A 25,000-nucleotide genomic window follows, 5' to 3' on the forward strand; every position below is an offset into this window, starting at 1 on the left:
TTGACCTATTGACCTCAAACGGTTGACCCCCAGTTTGTCATGACCCCAACCAGGTGGTGAATTTTCATGAGGATCAGAGTAAAAACGTGACGTGTACTTGATTGACATACAAATAAACAAACAGACAGACAAACAGACCAGACCAACCAATATACTTGTGAATCTACAATTTCACAAGTAACAGACAAACAGACGTGGAAAACATAACCTCCGTCCACCTTCGGTGGCGGAGGTAACAACACAAAACAACAGGCACAAGGAGTCCAGATATGAGAAAATCGAGGGATGAAGGATTGACTGTGAGTATTCCGATGAAAATTGGGGAGAGTAACTAACTATATGTGCGATTTTGAAAAAATGTGTGTAACCTGAGTAGACGAGGGGAGAACGGAGGGACAAGAGACCAGAAGGAGTAAGGCAGAATAAAACAGTCTACCAAACTGCCTGAGGTGGCGAGAATCAGATCTTGCTATTCAACTTCTTACTATGATTTGTCAATTACACAGCGAGCTTTGGACTCTATCACCCCCAGGGGAGAAATTTTGGAAGCAGCTACACCAGTCCAGAGTGTGGACCCATTCTTCATACTTCAGGTGAAGGCCTTATAAACTGCAATAAAGCTGCGTCTGGAAATGGACTTAGCTCTGCAGAGAATACCGAGAGGTTGGCCTGTCTTACAATTTCTGCGGAGAACACCGAGGGGCCGACTTGCCTTACACACACTGGGCAATGTGGTCTGCCCAAGACAGGTTGTGACAGATGGTGAGGCTTAGGAACTCCAGTGCTGTCCAGTGGACAGAGTGAGAACATGGGATTTTCTCTGTTGAAAGACATGTTCCAGGTATCGGACCAATGACGTACGTTTCCCAAATCTGCAGAGATGGATGCTGCAGCAGCCTGCCCTTTACAAGTGTGGTATACTATTATATACAGGGTGGAGGCATCTGCAAGATTGCACAGAGGAATATTTAGGGAATTGGAGAAGTCATTGATGTCGACCAAGAATCAGATTAATCTTAAAATGCTGCCTTGTGAGATACCAGTCCAAAGAGGGTGCTCTTGAGGCAGAATGTCATGAAGAGCAACCAAATGTTTCTGCTGCCAGAGAAAACATGGTAACCATTCAAGAAGAGGCCGATGAATACCATGAGCACACAGCTTGAAGAGCAAGGCCAGGTGCCAGGCAATATTGAAAGGTTGAGAGATAACAAAAGAGATGACCTGATCTCTCGTTTGAGCTTTATTGCATTCACCCATTGTTAAGCTAAAAGAGGCTACATTCCATGGTAGAATAGCCAGGGCAGAAGCCAAACTGATAATGCCGTAGTATGGCAAAGTGTATTGTTGTTCTGGAAGATGTAATGGCTCTCACCATAGCATTCTATCAAAGGAGGTAGTGAAGCTTTGTTCAAAATGTTACAATAGGGCATCGTTAGAAAGAACAGGGTGTTTTTCAGTGGAGGGGAAAAACATGCACATGCCAGTTGGGGCTCCCCATTCTTTTTTGGAACTAGGAAGTTTGCCCGTGCCCACACGGGATTCTAAACAGGATAGGGATGGAGGTGGCAAAATGCAAATAGCTGTATTTGAAACTTTCTTCGATATACTGTACGTAGCTCTTTCATGCCAGGGGATCCGTAATAAAAATTTGTATTGGTGTCAAAGCCAGTGACCAATTGCAAATTAATAGTTGAAGGATACTGTATATAGTATCAATGTTATATATTTTTTATTTATTTATCATGTATCTCCTGTTGCATAAGTTGCTAAGTCAATATTGAGCAGAAGCACATTATTCTAACTTCAACTTAAATTCATCCTGTTTGATAACAATCCATGTTTCATACACCCAGATAAGCAGCTTTTGGGGAATTTTTTAGGACCCATAACAGACATCTGCTTGGATAACTATTTACCTTTTCCTGTGTATTGCAGCAAGTTTTTATTTGTGGTTGTTCCTGCGGGTTTATTTTTCTTCTAATCATGTAACTTCACATGATTAATCCAAGTTGCATTTTCAGTTCGAGAAAATGCTAAACCCATCGGAGAAAACCCTGTTCAGTAAGTGTTCCCCTCCCTACTCATCCCTGCTAGGCTGTTTATACCACAATGTTTGGGAAATAATTCAGTAAAAAACAAGGAGAAAATGACGTAAAATGTCATAGCCCCCGTGGTTTTAGAAATTCTGCTGTACGGAGTTAAAGGGCGAGCCCATATTTATTTACAACTAAAATGGCCACCAGTCTACCAGTCAACCATCTTTGGTCAGATCGCAAAATATAGTGAGGGGCACGTGCATGCCATCATGTACTTTGCTTGGGACAAAATCGGACCATGCATATTCGAGAATTGGTTGGGGACACATTTAAGCAACAAAATGGCTGCCAGTCGGCCTTCTTGGATCTGATGTCGATGAAAAATGACATGCATGTGTACTCAATCATTCATTATATGTGTGGCAAGTTTGAATAAGCTTGGTAAATGCATGTCTGAGAAATGGTTGAGGACGTGTTCAATACCAGGTTTTTTAACAACTACAAAGGCCGCCACTCTACCAGTCAGCTATATTTGATCAGATTGCAAAATAAAGTGAGGTGCACGTGTATGATGCTGTCATGTGACTGTCCTTCTGCCAAGTTTGAACAAAATGGGACCATGCATGTCCGATAAATGGTTGGGGACACATTTTAGTAACAAAATGGCTGCCAGTCGGCCATATTGGATCTGATCTCGAAACAAAATAACGTACTTAATGAAGCCATCATTTGGTGTCTGTGTGCCAATTTTGAACAAATCGGGAAATGCATGTCTGAGAAATGCTTGAGGACGTGTTCAACATCGAGTTTTTACAATGGAAATGGCTGCCAGTTGGGCATCTTTGACTGAATCGTGAAACAAATTGATGTGCTGATGTACACCATCATTACTTGTCTTTGTGCCAAGGTTGAACAAAATTGGTCCATACATGACCGAGATATGACTGTGGACAGATACACGGATGGTCGAGACCCAATCCATAAGCCCCCCCCCCCCCCGTTTCAGACTGAGTCCTACAGGGGCTAATAAAGCTGACATCCATTTGACTTGAAACACAAATCCCAATGATTTGAACTCAGACTTGGCTTTCCATGGTTTTCCTCCAACTCTACTTTTTAGCTCACTTGGAACGTAGTTCCAGGTAGTTTATGGGATGGCGCGTCATCCATCTGTCCGTCTGACTGTCCGTCCACAATTACTCGTAACGTCTTCTCTGAAACTACACATATGACTGATGAAACTTTACCACGTTCATCATCGTGTATGTACCGAAGTTTGTTCATGGCATAAAAAAACAGAAATTGGACCCTAAGAAGGTCTACGGGGGATGCCCCCAAAATAGATATTTGCTCTCTTCTCAGAAACGACGCACAATTCCGATGAAACTTGATTTCACTATTCATAACCCATGATGTATCAAAGTTTGTTCATGGCAATAAAAAAGTGTCAGGGTCTGAGAGGGTTAATGGAGGGTGTTTCCAGGGTGGGTTGCCCCCCCCCCCAAAGAGGTACTTTCTTTCTTCTCAGAAATGACACATACAATTCTGATGAAACGTGACTACAACCTTCATCACCCACCATGTACCAGTTTGTTCACGCTATTTTAAGAAAAACTGAGTCAAAGGGGATTTACCGGGGGGGGGGGGGGTTGGTGGGTTTCCCCCCAAAATATGTATTTGTTATAATGATGATTCATTGATACATATTGTTGATTCCATCCCACGTTGACTTCCTCATTAGTATCATTATTCTTCCAAGTGAGGGCCCAGGGGTATTGCCCCTATTTTTACATTTCACTAAACCAGGTTCTTCATCTAAATCTTTGTTTGCAATATGTAGCATACTGTACAAGTGTTTATTCTTTGAGCCCGAGTTTGTGTTCATTAATGTGAAGACTCAACGTTAACTTATCCAATTTCTATTATATCAAGTGATAAGTATACATAACTGGCATTTGGAATTGCTGTACTTGTCCTCACCGGCCTGTGTGGCGTGGATGAGGGCAGACTGCCCCTCGTTGTCCACGTGATTCACGTCCAGAAACGGGCAGCTGGCAAGTAGCACCACAATGTCCACGTAGCCATCATAACAGGCCACAAGAAGTCCCGTCTGAGGTTGCAAAGAGGATGATCACATCTCAGGACAGCACCCTTCCACATATTGTACTCACTATGAATTATGCAAAAATCTCTGTGGTGCAATGTTTGAGTGTCTGCTCTGAATCTGGGAGGTCAGTGGTTTGAACCCTGGCCGAATCATACCAAAGGCTTTTTAAAATGGGATGTGCTTCTTCCTTGCTTGATGCTCAACATGTATTTAAATGCAAAGGGCACTGACAAAGAGCCCTCCAGGTTTACAATGTTGACTCTGAAGGTTATTTGGAGGCCATGATAGTTTGTCGAACCACAAACATTGTTTGTATTAAGTCTTGTCTTTTTTTCATACTCTTCTCTGAAGTAGCATTATTCTACCAAGTGAGATCCTCTTGGACCCTTTATAACCCTGAAGACCCGAAGGCTCCTTTCTACCTTTTCGACCTTCACACCTTTCAGACCTTTTCATACCCTGTAGACCCCATTTGACCTTTAGACATTTTTAGACATTTAAAGACCCTTTCGACCCCTTCAGACAACTCCAACCCTTTCGATCTTAAATTGCCCTCATTAGATCCCTTCGACCTTTGAAGACCTTTTCGACCATTTAGACCTTTTCAGAGCTTTCGACCTTTAGACCTTTCAGACCATTTGACCTTTACACATTTACAACGAGACCAATGAGACCTTTCATTTGCAATCAATGGCATTTCATTTAGTACTCCTTCCATTTATTTGCCACACAAAATACACAAGTCCTGGTGAGGGTTTGCAATCTCTGATTGCTCTTTTTAGTTACTACTGTATTTGGTACAGTTCTTACATTTATATATCTGAGAGGTGTCAGTAGTTTATGATAATACATGCATACATGGGTGCACCGGGGCGTGGTTAAGCAGTCACGTGACCCGCCCATGTTTCGATGCTGTGCTGTGCTGTGCTTTGCCTGTGTCCGAATTAAACCTGTTGTTCCCACTTCAGAGCCTTCGTTCCTGATCGACCGCTAGATGGAGTAATTGTGCCGTCTCCCCCCCCCAAACACCCGGAATTGAAGGTCGTCACCCAGGACAACTCCGAAGTCAACGGGTCGCCTAATGAACCGTGGACGCCAATATTTTGACCGCGTGGTTAGGGTCTTTTTGTCTGATTCCAATTTACCTAATTAGCCGTGTGGTCGAGCTACCAGGGAAGCCACACCCTCGGCTGGCTTTGTCCAAACCGAGTCGCTGTAACCAACTCTGATCCGGCATAACCGAGCGGGAATTACCAAAGCCGTGCCGGTCCAAATAACAATCTATGCCATAATCGGCCTCACTATAACTCAAACCTGAACCATGCTGGGCAAATGGGAGAAAGCACAGACAATGAACTGGAACATTTAACAGTTATTTATTTACAATAGGCAAAAGGGAGGGAGACACAGAGCAGACTTAATCATGAATATAAATGCAGGCAAATGTACAATGGCAATCACTTAACAGTTTTACTTCCAAGACTGGCCACAGACACAGACACACACACCCAAAAAGAAATGGAGCCAGCTGGCCTTTATTGGACCCTTCAGCCATGGAGGATAGGCAAGCTGGGGGTCAGAGTCTGGTAGGGTACCTGGCCGCCTGGTGCGGTTTTACCGACTCGCGCTTGTGGAGCTCGGAGTCCGTGGAAGGGAACGACGATCCCTAGCTCAAGCGCTCCAACACAACCCACCACGGTAGGACTCGAACCCACGAACCAGAATCCAACGAGCGCAGCCCGGATTCTACGAACGACCCGGCCAGCCACAAACGATGACCAACGACCAGGAGAGCCCATGAGACCAGAAGCAAGGACCGACCTCCAAGGAACCAAGGAACAGCGACAAACACCTTTGAGCACCTCGCGATCCTTCTTATCCCTCCCCCGTGCGGGGTGGAGTGATCCGTTCTCTGGTAACTCGCCTCCGGATTGGACGGGGAATTTTCGGGTGCCGTGGTGGCCAGCCGCGATTGGAGGCGAAGTGTGTCGGTGTCTCGGTGCTCCTCCCCCGAGAGAGGCTCTTTTGTTTTCCCCCGTGTCGAGAGGGGACATTCTTCTTTGATGGGGCGGAGTCAGAGCTGAGGCGATCTCACCCAGATTGGATGGGAGGAACATTCCATCTTGCTGGGGTGGAGTCGGCCCTGAAGCGATGGAAACTCCGTCTGCGTTCGTGGCCTTGAACACGTGCGGAATGGAGCTGAAGGAGTGGAGGGGATTTATGGCGAAAACTAACTAGAAAGAAACTCGCAGCGCACACATGAAATTCCCATTAGACATTAGGGAGGAATTCTTACTATCCACATATACTTAACGAAATAACTGAACTATGGGTCATCTGCATGTGTGAATGCGAATGGTTTCCAGATTCGTAACAATATAACTTGCCTCGCCTTGTAATAAATTGCTTGTTATGCAGTAAATTTGTGCAGCTCGTTTTTGTCTTTTCCTTCATTCGTCCAGCATGGTCCGCACATTAGCTAAGCCGGGAAGTTATGTCCCAATAATCTGTTTATTAGCCAGTGTGTACTTGGCAGCTCCACTCGGCTGCACCTGATATGGTAGGTTTAATGCAAGTACGCATCGAGAGCACGATTTCCAGATAAGGAGACACGTGCACCACAGTTAAATGGTAATCAGATGGAGGACACTGGGTCACGTGGTTAAATGGTTGGCCTTTGTGGTCGATTAACAACCTGCTGCGACACGGACTTATTTGTGTGATGGCCTTGATTCCTTGTGAGTCTGCGGGAGAACTGCGGATATCCCCATCCTTGTAGTACCCCAGGTCCGCAACAGTACATAGTTGGGGGAGGGGCGGGGGGTAAGCAAAGTTTCCATCAGATGTTTTTTTTATGTCTACGCCTAAATATTTAAGTCTGTGAAAACAAATTATTTTGATGAACAATTTACAATAATCACCAATAATTAACAATTTATTAATGGGATAGTTAACTTTTTTTTAATGGGATAGTGCACAATTTGATTATGCAAATAATTTTAACTCTGATTAAATGCACATCTTTATCGATTAAGAGAAAATATAGACTATTAATTGCCTTCTTCAAATACAGAGATTATTTGTGAAGCTGCGAAACTTCTGCAGTAACTGGGGAAAAAACCCAAAAAACAACATGCACTTAATTGGTGTCCCATTGACAACGTTATTAAATAATATCATTCTTCCAGGAATGTTGAGCAGAAAGAGCTGCATCAAATGATGTCATCTTTTCCTCTCTCTTTGCATGTTTCTTGTCCTGTCTGTGCGTCCCAAACACTATCGAGGTGTTCCTTCCCCCGTTCTCTACATTTCTACATCCACTCTTGCATCCGAACACTCTGCTCCATCACTCAATCAAACGTCATCCCTCTGTTATTCAGCTCTTTCATGAGCCTCGATCTCTGGATTAAACTAGATGGTATTCAGAGAATACTTACCCTGCACAGTCTTGAGAAGGACTTGGTGCAAGCCAATTCTTCTGTTTTTTAATGGTTTTTTTCTTTGATCCAATGTGACTGCCAGACGAGTGACTGATGATGTCACTTTTATTCAATTCTATCCATGGAGTGGTTTTGGAGATATAGAGGGGCAAAGTTTTTGTTTTTCCAAGATGGTGCCTCTACCATGTGACATATGACGTCATAATTATCATTGAAAAAATGATGCAGGAGGAGGCGCTCCAATGGTGAAAATTGTCTCCATTGGACCAACAATTGCAGATAATTTTTTTTTCATACTGATCGGATCAAGCATTGCACTTGACATTTCACGTCATAATGAAGGCACTCATGACATCATCATCAACATATCTTATTTCTCCATTTGGAGTCCTTGACAATGAGCCATGTTTCAATTTTTTTTTCCATTGAGTGGTTTGGGAAATATGGAGGTGTAACTTTTTTCCAAGATGGCGTCCATACCACGTGACCTATGATGTCATAATTATGGATAAAAACATCCTATGGTATAATTTTGTATCAATCGGACCAACGGTTGCTGAGAAAATTAATTTTGAAAATGCAGACACGCACGTACGCCACACGTCTGCGCGTACGCAACCGAATGCCTAACCCTGCTTTTCGGTAAGCGAGCGCAGGGTAAAAAGCAAAGATGAAGTCATCAGGAGGAACCTGGATGAGATTCGTGTTTCAACTGCTATTCCTCTACTCCCAAACCCATCCAGGTGCTGCCAAGTGAGGCTTATTCAAAAAAACAAAAAGTATGCAAATTCAAAATATTAAATTATGCTGGCTGCCAGTCCATGCTGCCGATCAAGTTGAAGTGTAAAACATATATTCCCCATCAATACTAGATCATAATTTTGAAGTTTCACGTCGATTGATGCAGTGGTTAAACAGAGAGGATTTTATAAATATTTTCCTTCAATCCAATATGGCTGCCAAACCATGTGATCTACCAATTATTCGTGAACATCCTGGTATCCCCAAGGATTGGGGAAGAGGTTTGTAAAGTTTCCGCTCGATCTGTCCAGCTGTTTTGGGGTGGAGTTTTAAAGGTTTTAGTATAAATCCAATAAGGCTGCCAAACATGTGACCTATGACGTCATAGGTGGGAACTTTTTGTTCCTCATGGATAGGCAGTCATACCTGTAAAGTTTCTCCTTCATCTGTTCAGCCATTTCGGAGAAGACGATTTTTGAAGGTTTAAAAAAATATTGGCTGCCACACCACATGACCAATGACGTCATATTTATTAAAACATTCCACATGAGTAGTCTATAGTGAAAATTTTGTGTCAATCTGACAAGTGGTTACAGAGAAAAGTCAATAACAAACTGCAGACATGTACGTACGTTCTACCTACGTACTCCGCCGATTGCTGAACCCTGCTTTTCGCTTTGTGAGCGCAGGCTAAAAATGGATTTACATTTTACATTATCCAGATCGTTCCTCAAAAATACTGAACTTTTGGCATAATGTCTCTGGCTTCCAATTCATGAGGGTTCCAACACACTTGAACATTCTGTTCGAAATACTATGTTATGGGATTCATTGTCCCACAGGGCTTTCTTCCATTGGCATAGAGTCCAGTCTCAATGTCGGTTCTTATCCGAAATTATGTTTGCCAAGAGTTATCTGATTAGCAATTCTGATAGTATACAATGCCAAACAAGTTGTTGTGGATATGTTTTAATTTGTCCAATGATGAACATTTTCACAATTTGCACAGTTATTGTACATCTTTGTACATATGGTTCCCCATGGTTTGTCCAATATACTGCATGTGATTGTAATTAGAATTTCTCCTTTTTGCCCAGAATTCACCCTGCTAGTGGATGCTACTCAGTTTATCTAGTAAGGATACACCCCATTCACAAATTGACCCATTCTCCCCAAAATGTTACTCCTTCAACCCCTGCAATGCTAGATAGGACACCCTCTGAAAAATTACTTGATATTTTCATCACCACTTCCCCCCCACCCCCCACACAACCCCTCCTCTTCAATTACATCTTTCGTACAGATCATATATAAAAGAGTTGAAGATAAATGTGAAAACACATTTGTGTAGTTTTCTATGTTTCATCCAACAATTAATGTTATGTAACTCTCGAGTACCCCCGATCTCACCCATCCCCCAAAAAACACCCCCTGTACTGTTCCTTAGCGCATGGTTATGCAGTCCCTCCAGCAATGTTATTTTCAAATCGCCCCAGAGGTTGGCTGGATAGACAGTTCATCAGCTCATCTACCTCCTTTAAAGACAGCCAAGCAATACCCGAGCCCCCTCGATAATGCTCCTGGGGATGTCATTTAGAACCTTCTGCTTACCCATCATGGAAAGTGAAAAACATTCACCACTGCAACTCGTCATGGCACACCGCCTGACTCATCATCATTTACAAACACATTCATAGCAGTCATACATATCGATGCCGCAGATTCTGAAATATTTTTGGCCAGTGATTGCAGCTTAAAGAATAGGCAAAAATGATCCTCACAAACTAGAGTTGTGAATTATCATCTCAGAGATATAGTGCTGAAACAATTGTTATTCCTTTTGTAAATTAATAATACTTGTATGCTTTGATAAGAGATCTGAGTACTGTGTGTCAAATATGTTGCTTCCTTGAATTTTTAGGTTTTGTCCGAAAAAGGTCGTAAGTTGGAAATACGCACCCGGCCATTGATATCGGTCTCGTTGACTTCTTCCATCGTGAGTTCTCGTTTGAGGATTGACTCAAGTGCCCTGGCATTGTTTCCAGCACAGGCCTTGTAAAGTGACAGCATTGTCACCGATTCAGAGCCATTTCCTTTAGGTGAGCTGCGCTCGATCTCATCGTGTGCTGGGAAAAATGAATCTTCTGACAAAATACTCGTCACTTCTTGGAACTCAAAGACTTCATCTGAATCCTGAGCTCCGTCTTTCTCATCATGTCGTCGTTCATTATATCTTCCTGATCTGTCACTAGAATGGTTTGCCTTAATATATGAATCACTTGCAGCCTTGTCCATTTCCAACGAGGTTTTAGTTGAGTTTTGAAGGTCTCTACCTCATCTCAGATTGCGAAACATGATTTCTACACACAATTCCACGTAATTGTACGACACTTCAACTTAGCCTGGTTATACTCTTGTCTGTCCTGACAGTATTATGGTGACAACACACGACTGCCAAATGGTGTGGACGCTGCCCTCCAAGTCTTTGTTTCTGCCAATGCAAAGGGGCGTCACATTACTCTCTGACAAGCGGATCGAGAAGCTTAGAGTAGCTCATCTGTGGACTTAACTGGAGTGACATCAGGCTTGAAGCAAGGCTGATGAAAATAGACTTTAGGCCTTAATTGTATTTGTGAACGAGATTTTATTTTGACTTTGTTTTAGTCGTTTTATAATAATTTGCCCATGTTAATGATGCTGGGCTGACGGCTTGATGCTGTCGAGTCTTGGTTCGGTACCTGGCCCGGTATGGACTGTCTGTCATCCTGGTGTTTAACAGGCAGTGAGTTGCCTTTTTGGTATGAAACAAATGTCGGCTCATGGGAGAGCGAGTGGACAGAGGGTAAAGTGCCAACTTATTGACAGGAAGGTCACAGTTGGACACGAGCAAGAACCTCTCGCTCTTCCACATGTCTCGACTGAGCATACAAAAATAAAGCAGGGCAATGAACGAACGGGTAAAGAGGAGAGAGGAGAGGAGGGTAGGGGAGAAAACACTGTAAGCTGCAAGAAAGAGTATGGGGTTTATGGAGGGGGGAGGTAGAAAAGATTGTGGGTGTGAATGGGGAATCACATGAGATGGTGGTGCACTGCCTGCTTGAAAGCCCGGAAAGAAGAGTTGCATTGGCCGTCACTTGAGTGCAGTTCCACAGACAGGAGAAAAGAATTGTGGGGTTTGGAAAGCCTGGATTCTGGGATTTTATCGAGGAGGGAGTTCCTGGAAGAATGTGTGCATCGTGGAAGAGCTGGCGAGAGTCAGAGGGTTGAGAGAACATATGGCAAGAGCAGAGGAGAGGCAGTAAAAAAAAAATAAAGGCCTCCAACGTCTAATGTGATTATGTGACCTGACTCCATTATAATATGACAATAACAATAGTGACGTGGAATTTTTTTATGCATACAAGAGGCATTCAAAATGTTGGATAAGTGAAGTACTCACAATAGTCACACAAAGGTTTTATTTATTTATTTACAATAACAAGAGTAGAATTAAGAAAATGTCTCATTGGATGAAGTGGCAGGATAGCTTCGAGGTATGCAGACTCGCTTATGAGCTGTCTATCCTGGGTTCGAATCCAGACCCAGCTATAAACTGTTATCCCGGCATTTCTCAGGCAGGGTGATTCATCAGTGTGTCGTCGTCCCTCATATGAGGATTGAGCTGGCAACACGTCTTCCGGCATTAGTTGGTAGACGCTAAAGATCCCATGGTGTCCATGGTGAAGAGTAGGTGAGCTATTGTCGGCATTCTGGTCAAATTCCAAGTTATTGCCTGGACTGTGGCTTCCAAGTGGTCTGTCTGGTCCTCTTGGAAACCATATACACTGCTTGCTATCTTTTTGTGTGATTGGTGTCTGGGCAGTAGCTTGTGCACTATAAACAAATTGACCATGCAGTTCACATCATTCATTTTACACATCCTCTTTGAATACGAAGGATAACCAATTTATTCTACATCGATGTATTTGTTTTACCAGACTCAGTCGCATAATGGCTCGAGCTTAGGCTCCGAGTCTGGGAGGTTGGTGGTTCGAATCCTGGCTGAGTCGTACCAAAGGCTTCAAAAATGGTAGTGCTGTTTCCTTAGTTGATGCTCACCATTTTAAAAACGACAGAGCATGGACAAACAGCCATAGGTTGGCAAACATTGCACAGGCTTGAAAGGCTTAATGGCCACCTCCTGTGTTTAAGATCCTGTGAGGGAACTTGTAATATTATAATATTATTGACATATACTCCTTATGATACTTTATTTGGTATGACTTGGACTACTGTGAGTATCTCTCAATTGCAGAGCAAATTCAACACCCTTCGTATTAGTGAGAAGGACGTGGGGGAAAAGAACCTTTAGTACTGAAGTGCCTGCTAAAGGGCAGCCACGTGACAGAGAATGATTGCATGGACTTGTATATGGTGACGGAACATACTCAATGGGTTATAAAAACAGTGTGCCTCAACAGTGACAAATTATTGTACTAAAAACTCAGACCATCATGGAATTAAGCACCCAAAACCAAAGCTATTACCTTCTTACTAGTCAGCCATATTTGAAGGCATAAGTTACTGTCCAGGATGTGTGGAGTTGCTATGTTTATAACCACTCCTTGTGAGGAATCCAAGTTCTTTGTGTTCTCCATAATTCTTTTAGTTGCAAGTGGAGATGCCAATTTTTTTATTGTTCGGGTGGGGGGTGGAGTGGGGAGGGGGGGGATAGTGAATTTACCCGTATGGGTCTTGAGTTTGGCGATGGAGTGATTTGATAACGTGCCAAGTGTATTCTTTGCTCTTCTATCTTTGTGGATTCGTTGTGCTGAGGCCTCAATATTCCTAAGGTCACCACCTCCACGTGGTATGAGTTGGGGCATTCCAGTCGGGCTGTACCAAGTAGTGTTCAGGCTTGCTGTGGGTCTGGGGTGCACCTCCCCCAAACCCCCTTCCCGCAGTTGTCACCCTCTGAAGTGCCGTCTCATGACAGCATTATAATTGGAGGCTCCAATAGGATAGGATAACCGATCGGAAAACCCCAAGGATAACTCCGATAGGATAGCACAGAGGTAGCGCACTTACCTTTGATTGTCGACTCGACCAGAAACTGTGGTGCTACTCAGGCAGGGAATTGCATCACAAATTGCATTGTCCATCGGATGGGCATTTTGCTGGGTGTCCTGTCTGCTCACATTAGTTGGTCAACACTAAAGATCCCAGGGTGTCTTTCGATGGAGAAACGGTGAGTTATCGCTGACACCCTGAACAAATTACAAATTCCTCATTTAACCAGCTCCAGTCGAACATAAGACTTTGCCAAACAGTTCGTGGAAGACTTGGGGGCAGTCTACCTCCTGCGGCCGATCCCACGAGGTGGGATTGATTGGGCCCAATAAGGAAGTGGTATTCCATTCAATACAGCAAGGGCAATAGTGAGTGGTTGTACTCCAGCATATAATATATATATATATATATATATATATATATATATATATATATATATATATATATATATATATATATATATATATATATATATATATATATATATATATATCTCCCTATTCTTTGCTTGATGGTGCATTGAGTTGTTTTTTCTTTTCTTACAGAGCTGGCTGGCATCGTCAGCTTTCACAGGTTTGGACATTGCATTTGCAACCTGTTGCCAAACTGAAACGTTACAAGGGTCTTGGTTTCACTTGCTCTACAAACAAATGTAAAATATTTTCCATGTAAACACCTGGCCACCAAACAGCTTAAATTGATGTCATTGGTTTGGGGCTGTCCTTGTCGTTACGACGAGACAGCGACAGAAGAGCAGCAAAGTGAAGAAACGAGGAGCTAATCTTGCAAACCACTACTTCAGGGGCCTTGTTAAGGGGATAGGCAGGATCACGTGGCATGCACATATTTCCACCATGGCTTGTCGGATTGTGTGTGTGTGTGTGTGTGTGTGTGTGTGTGTGTGTGTGTGTGTGTGTGTGTGTGTGTGTGTGTGTGTGTGTGTGTGTGTGTGTGTGTGTGTGTGTGTGTGTGTGTGTGTGTGTGTGTGTGTGTGTGTGTGTGTGTGTGTGTGTGTGTGATCAGAAAAACGAATCTTAACCCAAGTCAATCCAAATGTAACATTGGGCACGAGACGTGCTAAGTTTACACCTTCCGCTCAGACATTTCTTCCACCTTGGAAAACCAATCGCTTATGATTGAATGAAGATAGTTGTCGGGGTTTCTGTTCTGGAAAGGACGATCATTTGTTGGGATTCTGGTATGTAGATTATTGTACGAGGGGTGTTTGAAAAGTTTGACAAACGACTTACTCTCAGTCGTTTTCGAAACATCATGTATATTAGATTTTTCAACATGCTAGTAGACGTGATTAGTAAGCAAAATTTTTTTTGAATTATATGTGGTTATATATCATATTGAAAAATCAGAAAGACGTTGGCATTTCCTGGATGAGAGAGTGGCTATCTCGTTCCGAGAACATGTTGAACGCTCCCTGCAGGCATAGGACACCAATATGTTTTCTGATATGTTAAAACAGTGAAATAATTGCCTCCAAAGAGGTAGACTCCATTACTATACAATTACTAACTTGAAGGCACAAATTTCCCCAACTACTTCAGGGGTCGGCCGGGAACGTTTTTCGCCCATGTCTTTCATGAACCGGCTTGCCAAGTCTGACGTTCGAATGAAGGTGATTTGGGCAGGAATTTATTAGTTGTTAAGTGTGCCAGCGATCACTCTCGTACTCGTCTCAAAAGGCTCTTCAACATCCACCAACGGCCATTGCTAACAGACGGGTCCTCTGGCTTAACGTCCATCTGAGTGGCGGCACACCATCCTCATGTCTACCAAAGTAAAGATAGTCCTGAAGATTTTCGGATCTACACTGTGTATGCTACTGGGTTAGTTTCGATTGCTCATGGGTGACTTTCAGCTCAAATTGAAACGCTCATTCCGCCAAACCTTAACCAAACGCCGCTTGATAGCTTTAGCAGATTGAGCATCCACAACATTCCAGGGAAGACAGTTCCAGTCTATGATCAATGCACACTTATTAAATGATGTCTTGCTTTCCATGCGAAACAACAGGGTGGCAGTTGCTTGAGTGGAAGCGATCGACGACGTGACTTTCTCGAACGCTGATCTCTACCTTGGGAGTCAGGATTACATCGGCGGTGACGATGTTGTTCGTGCCTCACACGTCAAATGAACCATAATTGTATAAAAATAGCCAAAGCGATGGCAGGCCGCCCGCGGCCAGCCATACCGTGCCGTGCCGTGTGCATTGCGACTTCTGAAGAGCACAGCTGGTTCTCACGCGTGGACTCGCAGATTACGAAGAAGCAATAATCTCTTGGCTTACCCCGAGGAATGCGGTCCGAGTACGGGCATGTGCTTTCAATTAGAATTGAAGCGCAGATTAGGAGGTAAAAACGGCTAAAAGGAGCTGCGCGCAGGGCTCAAAGTGCATGCATATCTCCCTTTCCTCCAGGCAGGCATGCACAGTTACCCTCCCCGTTTCCTCCGACCCTATCCCAAAGCATCCCATCCTCATCCGTCACTCTCCCTTATTTAAGCATCCATCCGCCACCACCAGGGACGGTAAAATACCTCACAATTTTGTGGTCTATCCCTCTGCCAGTCTCCCTGTATACGTTTGAATACTAACCGTGACCGACTCGCATATTTTGCTCGCTGCACGCGTATCTTATTCAATGATCAGGCCTTGTACATCCATACCCTATTCAGAGGTGGTTTGAAAAGGAGGCCTAAATTTAAATTCATCCCATTCCATTTTTATTATTTTACTTTCTCTGGAGTTGCATCAGAGGACTTCCTGGATCCATTGAGTCAGGGGTTGGGTGACCGCCGGAATATGGACATCTTTAGAGATAGATTGGCAACTGCATACTACGTAGAACATTCGCTCTCCCGTTATGGACGAGAAAACAAGGTTCTCACAAATCAGCAACTGAAAAGGGAGATGACTGACTGTACTTCCTGGCGTGAATGTCTCGTGTGCACGAGCATCACTGCTTGCGGGCGTGAGGGTGGGTGTTGCTCTGAGACATTACAGAGGGAGAGCCAAGAGCCAGAACTAGCTGGCTTTAGCATTTGGGTGGGGGTGGTGGTGGGGATAGGAAGGGCGACACAACAGAGAGAAGGAGCCAGGACCAGGAGCTGGGGAAGATAGCCAGAGCTGGAAAGAGATAGAGAACTGGGAGAGGCTGCTAGAAGCTAAAACAGGGAGCTGTGCAGAGGAAGATAGCCCTGAGTTGGGGAGGAGTGAGAGCATGAGAGAAGCCCTTTTCCAGGGCAGAACCAAGAGGATTCTGGAAAACGACGCCCATTTTGGCCTCAAAGTGACTCCGTTTTATAGCAGAGGAATTGGTGCTCATTTTAGTTAGCCGATTCTCCGAGACATCGTGCAGCATCCTGTGTTTTTGCGGCCTCCCTGCGGATCCTCTCTCTGCTGGGGACTTTTCTTCGTACATCATCATTGCTGCTGGTGACCTTTCCTTCATGGATTTCATTCCTCTCTTGACTTTCCCTCTCGGATAATCAAGAAACTTGTGACTTTCCTCATTATTCATCGTTTTGCTTGTGACTTCAAGCAGGTTTGAATTTGCGCTTATCATTTGGAATAGCAATTGGCCGTTTCTCACTCTCTCCACAAAGGTTGTTGAGACTTTTCTGAATGTCACTCCCGAGCTACGATTGAATCGGTTCAGCTACGCACGTTAAAGCAAACAAACAGGAATACCAGTTGAGTTTTGCTCTACTTTCTGCAGTTGATTACGTTCAATCTGAAAAACAGCAGCAGTTGATTTTTGTATACAAAATTATGTGCATGCCAAGAAGGGTCAGAGGAAATTGCAAAGAGTTGGAGTGAAGATAGGTGGTACAGAAAGTGCAGAAGAACTGAAAACACTTTGGGTGACTAAGAACTGAAAGACGTATAAGGAAGAGGTGAAGAAAAAGAAATAAGAGCTGGGAAGGTTGAGAAGGAAACAACGAAACGATTCTTACAGTAATGGATGCAACTCAGAGCAACCTGAAAGAGCAACAGTGACAAAGTGCTGTCCAGAATACTGTCTGGAGTATTTTGTTTTTTTTCAGTGACATGCAGATGGCCACACTCAAGGTGCCTTCATCTGAAGAGGCTGAGCTGGAGCAGAGACCAGCTGGTGCTGTGACCCGAATGCTCAGCTTGCTGTCCACTCCCTGCCAGGTAGGTTAACTTATCATCTCAATAGCTCCTTGATGCTCAGCCTGGTTTTGCTTTTAGAAATGGACTGTTTGCTATTTGGATATACATCCAAGGAATATGTGTATGTCTGATTTAGGAATCAAGCCTGTTTTTCGTTGAGTTGAAAACTGAACAATTCGAAAATAATTAATAATCAAGGTTTTGCAAAATTCCCAAGTGAAGGGACCATCTGTTTATTATGTAAGCAAAATGGCAATTTTTTGAGGCTCCATCTCCTCTTGCTCCTATAATTCATCCCAACCTCTTTTCCCTCTCTTCCCACTTCTACACTCTCTACCCTCCTTTCTATCCCCCTTGTCTGCCTTCTCTTCTTTATATCTATTTTAATTTCCTTCACTTACCCCACACCTATTTGCCCCTAACAAATAGATGGCTCATTAGTCAATGCTTGTACTAGCAAGCCACTTTAATAACACCTCTCAAGACGTTCGTAGACATTACATTTAATTATATCCACAAAGTAGACTAATATCATTGGGTGTGGAACTCGATTTCCGAAGCTATTTAAATATAGCCATTCTGTTCATTTCCAGGACAAGACTTTAAAAAAAAAAAGTTTGATCCAGCAGTTCACTTGCCAGAAAAGAGATATTTTACTCGGGGAAAACTATGACTCATTGTCCAACAATAGATATGGCTAGAAGTCCTACCTTTATTGCCATTGGACAATTATGTGATGAATCATTCCATGGTGTGATACTCAAAATGGAAATGGGTAGATTTAAAGTGAATTAAGATGTCTTGGTCATGATTAATGTTAAACTGCCCATCAAATTAATTGGTAACTATTGTGATGATTATAAATATCATGATTCATCGATAAAATTCAAAAAATAATACTAATAGTGAAGATTATTCATCATCATGTACCATGCCCTTTGCTGAGGGTCGGTGTGGTTGAGGGATTACAGTTACGAGGCTGTAATCCTGCTCAGATCACCACTCTGACTCAGGAAGTCAAGGCAGGAATTGTGAATTCAGCCATGATGCCGCGTGATCGCTTGTTCAGAGTGCTGGTGATAACTGTAGAATTTGTTCAGAGTGCAGGTAATGGCTCGCCTACTCTTCACGAAGGACACCATGGAATCTTTAACTTTCACCAACTAATGCCAGCAGGCAGGATGCCCAGTTTAACGACCATTCGAGGGACAGCACACACAATGATGAATCACCCTGCCTTTGAAACACCAGAATGACAGCTTATTGCTGGGCTCAGATTGGAATGCAGGCTCAACAGCGTAGAGGCCAGTGTGTGTACCTCTAAGCCTTCCTGCCCATGCCCAATGACTATTCCACTATAGCAAAGAGGATAAGATATTTAGTGAGGTCTCATCTCGAATTTTGTGTACAGTTTCGGTGACCACGTATGATTAAGGACATCGCTGCCACCGAGAGAGTACACAGAGTAAAGCAACTAGATTTATTCCTTGGCTAGATAGACTGAGCTATATGAGGAGCTGCTGTAGGAGACAGGACCTTATACATTATAAAGTAGGTGATTACAAGGGGTTCTGATCGAGATGTTTCAGATAATGAAGGGTACAGACAAAATTTGTGCAGAAAAATATTTTAGTAGAAAGGACAGTGTTCGGGTTAGTCTCTTACCTCTTTGCTATAGTCGAAGAGTCATTGGGGGTGGCCTGGAGGTACACACACTGGCCTCCATGCTGTCGAGCCAACCAGTTCGTAAGAGACTTTGGCCAAAAACGTTTCCTGGCCAACCCCATAATAAGTTGGGAATAATTCAGGCAGTTGAACTTGTAATAATAATAATACCATTCCTTTCATGCTGTAAAGGCACATCGGGCTGCCAAGGCAGTTTCATTGGCAAGGAGTACGGTCCTGGATGGGTCACCACTCGGACGCAGGTTACCCCGAATGGTTATTACCCCAGTACTCTGGAACTCATTTCACCAACCTCAGAGGGATGACAGGCTGAGTCAACTCCACCTGGCGTTAATTCAACGGTTGACAGGAACCTGAACTCATGACTCGAAGGTCCCAAGCCAGCCCCCTTAACCACTAAACCAACACCAGGTTCCAGCTGAACTGGTGGTAGATAGATAATTTTTATTCTGTACAATGCAGCATGTCTTGCTCTTCCATGAGCCTCGATGTATTTTTAAAGCCCTTTATATCACTTAAAGTGGCTGCAGAAAATAGGGTTGCGTTAAGTAGTAAACATATCAAAAGTCAGACTCCATGGCCCCATATTCTGTTTTTCTTGATACAAGGGTTAATGGCAATCATCGAAGTGATATCTTCAAAATGGTCTAGCAACATTCTTGCATGGAGCTCAAACTTGCAGGGAAGGAGCAGTGATAGACTGTGCCTTCATGAGCATAGAGCTTTGATCGTTTGAACTCGTTGAGTACTCTGAGTGTGATGTGGGGGTCGTGGGGATAGGGCAGGGTGGGAGTGAATAGATCATAAAGTTGAAAAGAAAACTTGACAGAAAGATGGTTTGTGATGATGTCACTCCTGTTTTAAGAACACAGCGTTGGTAAACGTTTCAACCTGCGCTGATAATTAAGTTACCTGGTTTTATTGAACATCATGTTTTTAGGGGGGTAATCTTTTTGTTCGGAGGGGAAGGAGTGAGGGTGGAAGTGGGTTAATTTAAGAAAAGAAAAAATGAATATAATAATGGAAATGGGAGGGTAATAAGAGTGTATTGTAGGGCAGTATAGGAGTGTGGGTAAAAGAGAATGGAGGTTGTGAGGAGATAAATAAAGGAAGGGGAAGTGGGTGCTCTAAACTTTGTTACTTTGCATACATAAGGAAATGCATGGGAAAATAACGAGTAATTCTAACCTAAATTGTGGTTGAGATTTGGCAGTATGTGGTGCAGATGAGGACATTTATTAGATTGGGTATATTTGTCTGTCGCCTGAACCGAGTCGATGGGTTATTATCTCCATGGTAATGTCACTTGGGTTGACAGGACAGCTCAGAGGTATTATAATTGGCATTGATCTGTCCAGTCTGGGTTTAATCCCCAGTGACTGTAAACTGTCAGCCTTGTGTTTTGCAATCAGGGAATTGTGTGCGTGAGCATGCGGTTTTATGGATGGGACGTAAAACAGGCTGTCCCTTCTGTCCACATTTAATGTTGTTTGTATTTTCAAGAAGTAAGCCATGTTTTTTTTTGCTGGAGTGGTCCATATGACCTGTTACTTTTGTTTATATTTTACCCTCTTGTAATTTATTCCAATGATGCATTGTAATTCATTGTCAAGGGAATTATGTATATATACATATATCTTCTTCTTTCGGCTGCTCCCGTGAGGGGTCGCCACAGCGGATCATCCGTATGATCCGCATAGTGATTTGGCACATGTTTTACGCCGGATGCCCTTCCTGACGCAACCCTGGTCGCCTCTTACGACACAGGGATAAGGTACACCTATTTTAACCGGGGTATACACCGGCCCAGTATACTGGTACTCATTTCACCGACCTCGGAAGAATGACAGGCTGAGTCAACCCCTCTTCTTCTTCTTCTTTCGGCTGCTCCCTTTCAGGGTCGCCACAGCGAATCATCCGTATGATCCGCAAAGTGATTTGGCACATGTTTTATGCCGGATGCCCTTCCTGACGCAACCCTGGTCGCCTCTTACGACACAGGGACATGGTACACCTATTTTAACCGGGGTATACACCGGCCCAGTACACTGGTACTCACTTCGCCGACCTCGGAAGGATGACAGGCTGAGTCAACCCCCTGGTGTATTAATTCAGTGGCCCAACGGGGCTTGAACTCAGGACCTCTCGGATCCCAAGCCGCTGCCCTAACCACTGCGCCAACACCAGGCTTATTATATATATATATATATATATATATATATATATATATATATATATATAAATATACGTATATGTAGATACATATATATATATATATGCATATATATATGTATATGTGTATATATATATATACACATATATATATATATATATATATATATATATATATATATATATACATATACATATATATATACATATATACATATATACATATATATATATATATATATATATATGTGTGTATATATGTATATATATATATATATATATATATATATATTGTTGCGGTTTTCGCGCCCGCCGGCGTGCGAACGGCCACGTAACTCGAATCGCGGCACGTCGCCCACCGGACGGACAATCCAGTCGTGACCCTCTCGGACTAACGCCGGGAACCAGTCACGGGTGGACCTTTCGGTCTCACCGCGATCGAGCCAATCAGCCCCCGCGTGGGATAGGGTTGCTCGCCAAATTCGAACTACCTAAGTACCCACGCGGAGGGTAGACCGGGCGATCGCACCTCGCCGCAGGTCGACTTCGGACACGGGCCACTTAAGCGACCCGTTCCGTACTATCAGAATAACCGAGCGGTGTTATCGTCGACCTCGACGGTTCGATTAATTATCGGGCGTATTCAGCCCACTACTAACCCTTTACGTGAAGCAAGATGGGGATTCAATGGAGGAAAAAGACGAAGCGAAGCGGGAAACAGTTCAACAATAAAGCACATTTATTCGCGACGAACGGAAAGCACACAAATACAATTCCACCAAATGCACACAAAAAAAGAAAACACAATTCCATTTACACAAAAAGCAAACATAAAAGTGAAAACACAGTGCAGAGCTAATTCCGACTACCGAGCACACGGCAACACTTATACAATTCTACTTCACAGACGGCGCCGACAACACATACCCAAAACCAAGGAAAAGAAATACCCTCAAGAATGAGGTAGGCCTGGGGCCGAGACCTGGTCGGGCCTACCCGTCTGGTGATGAGACGCGGAGCGGCGATGGCCCCGCAACCCGCGGGCCTCGTGGACAGTGCCTGGCAGGGGGTGGGAACGGGGCCCCCTTGGTCGCACTATCTCAGCGCGGGGGGAAACAGGAGGGGGTTGCTGATGCTCGGGGCATAGAGGATCTTTATTATGTGCGACGAGCGTCTCCACCTCGGCCAGGTCGCGCTGCCGGCCTCCCTCGGGCGCGCAGCTCCTTGCACGACGCGAGCACCCTTCGTCCGACTCGCCGCCTCTCCACAGCTCGTCCCCTCCGTTCCGACTCCAACGCACACGACGAGCAGCTCCACCGCCCGCGAAGTCTTGACTCTCTGTTCCGACTCCTTCGCCTCGTTCCGACTCCTTCGCCTCCGTTCTGCTGACTCTTTCGCTCCGACTTTTACGACTTCTCGTTCCCGTTCTGCTGACTCTCTCGTTCCTCTTGCGACTCCTTCGTTCCGACTTTTACGACTCCTTTGACTGACGAACACCGTCCTTTTATCCCCCCGTAACTTCGCCTTTGACCCCCTCCCTTTGACCTTTCAACTCGCTCCCCATTGGCCCGAGAAAAAGTGGGCGTGAAGGCTTTTGATCCACAAATTTGCATATATCGATCGCCCTGGGGCGGGGCCAGTCGCCCCTCGCTCACCGATTGGACGGCAAAAAGTGGGCGTGTGTCGTTTTGGATCCGTTTTTGAAGCAGAAAATCCGTGATTTTGTACACGCTGTTCAACGTGCGCCCTACACGAGTCCAGCATCGGTGCCCATGAGTGGCGCGAGATGACGGTGATGCGATGGTGGCGAGTTGTGACGGTAAAGGTCGTGGCGGTTGTGGTGAAGCGGCGTTGTGGTTGGTGGTTGATGTTGTGGTTGTGATCATGGCGGTTGGTCCAAAATAAAGATAGTAAAAGAAAAACGGCTATCCTGAAGAGTCGCAGCACGTATAAATGACATGTATTCCCACTAGACAACGGGTTTGGGCCTAACTACACATGCACTTACCGAGATACCTCACCTAAGGGACCTGAATGGTGGTTTGCGAATCTGGTAACCACAACAATATATATATATATATATATATATATATATATATATATGTGTGTATATATGTGTATATATATATATATATATATATGTGTATATATATATATATACTCCCAAGTATCTCTCCCTGGTTACTCCCTCTTACGGTATGACAGACCTGAGCCTCGTCCTGGTGGAGGTGTTGCTCTCTTCATCAAAGACTCTATTCCTCACTCTCCCTGCACTGCTCTCACTCCCCCACACCCCCAGGAATACCTCTGGCTTCGGCTTCCCCTCCACTCCCACCTCATGTTTATATGTGTACTGTACCGTCCACCGAACAGTGATGACTCCATCTACACCTCACTCTCCGAAAACATGGACCATCTTCTATCTTCTCATCCAAACTCTCTCTTCCTCTTTTGTGGCGACTTCAATTGTCATCACGCCAGTTGGCTAGGTGTGGGTACCTCTCTCACCTGCCATGGGACATCAGCAAAAGCTTTCTGTGACTCATTGGGACTGACTCAATCGGTCAACTTCCCGACCCGGATCTCAACCAATGGTACTCCATCTCTTCTGGATCTGATTTTGACAAATTTCCCTGACAATATCTGCTGCTCTTCCTTCGCTCCAATTGGTTCTTCTGACCACGTCCTTATTAAAGTGGACATCTCTCTGGCTGTTATCAGAGAACCACCTCACCGCCGTCGAGTCTGGCATTTCACTCAAGCCGACTGGCAGGGTCTCCGAGCAGCCATCAAACTTACAGACTGGTCTCCTATCACTACTTTCTCAAACATCAACTCATCCTGGGAATTCTTTCAAAGAAACTTGCTCTCCCTCATGCACAGATTTATCCCCTCTCGTGTTCAGTTGTCTTACCCTTCCTCCCGCCCTTGGTTTACTGAAGCTTGTGGCGAGGCAGTTGTCCTGAAACAACTTGCCTTTGCCTCATGGAAAGCAAACCCAACTGAGGGCAATCTCAGTTCTTTCCACAAAGCTCGGAACAAGTGTGTAGCTACCCTCAGGAGAGCCAGAAAACAACATCTTTCTCATCTCAAGTCTGAACTCTCAAACCTCTCTCCCTCCTCAAAATCCTGGTGGCGTTTAATCAAATCTGTTTCTGGTGTATGTTCCCCCTCCATCCCCTCCCTTACCTCAAATGGCCGCACTGCTGATTCCACACGTGATAAAGCTGAATGTCTAAACTCGGTGTTTGCAGCTAAATCTTGTGTCCCAAACCCATCACTATCTCTACCCACTTTACCCAGTCGCACCCAACTGTCCCTGGACTCTGTATCCTTTTCTCCTGACAAGGTGGAGAGCTTGCTTTCAAACCTCGAGTCAGATTCTGCAACCGGTCCAGACGGCATCAGCCCACGTGTCCTCAAAGCCTGCTCTTCTGCTCTTGCTCACCCTCTCTCTGTTCTATTCACCCTCTCATTTTCCCAAGGTCATCTGCCATCTGCTTGGAAATCTGCTAACATCACTGCCCTGCATAAAAAAGGTGCAAAAACAGATCCCTGTAACTACAGACCAATCAGCCTTCTCCCAATCATCAGCAAGGTTATGGAATCCATCATCGCT

At 44.2% G+C, this 25,000-nt stretch overlaps 2 protein-coding genes across 3 annotated transcripts in view; one reads left to right on the plus strand and one right to left on the minus strand.

Moving 5' to 3' along the window:
- LOC147031759 (ankyrin repeat domain-containing protein 33B-like) overlaps positions 1 to 10,823 on the minus strand; it is a 44,560-nt gene extending 33,737 nt beyond the window's left edge. Inside the window, exons 1-2 of the mRNA XM_085867263.1 lie at positions 10,284 to 10,823; positions 4,017 to 4,146 (exon numbers count right to left, since the gene is read on the minus strand). Coding sequence (XP_085723389.1) covers positions 4,017 to 4,146; positions 10,284 to 10,619 — 466 coding nt within the window. The 5' untranslated portion in view covers positions 10,620 to 10,823. The remainder of the gene's footprint in view (positions 1 to 4,016; positions 4,147 to 10,283) is intronic.
- Positions 1 to 25,000, plus strand: part of LOC147031760 (rho guanine nucleotide exchange factor 25-like) — a 266,797-nt gene that overhangs the window by 17,817 nt on the left and 223,980 nt on the right. Inside the window, exons 1-2 of one of the 2 annotated variants that reach the window (XM_085867169.1) lie at positions 16,433 to 16,821; positions 17,433 to 17,544. In XM_085867169.1, the coding sequence (XP_085723295.1) occupies positions 17,437 to 17,544 (108 nt within the window). In that variant the 5' untranslated portion in view covers positions 16,433 to 16,821; positions 17,433 to 17,436. Of the gene's footprint in view, positions 1 to 16,432; positions 16,822 to 17,432; positions 17,545 to 25,000 lie in introns of those variants that run through there. The other variant, XM_085867167.1, reaches the window with a different exon arrangement.

Source organism: Eptatretus burgeri, chromosome 2 (assembly GCF_056783735.1).
Source record: "Eptatretus burgeri isolate ZD-2024b chromosome 2, Ebu_testis_v1, whole genome shotgun sequence".
In the NCBI taxonomy this organism is placed as follows: Eukaryota; Metazoa; Chordata; class Myxini; order Myxiniformes; family Myxinidae; genus Eptatretus; species Eptatretus burgeri.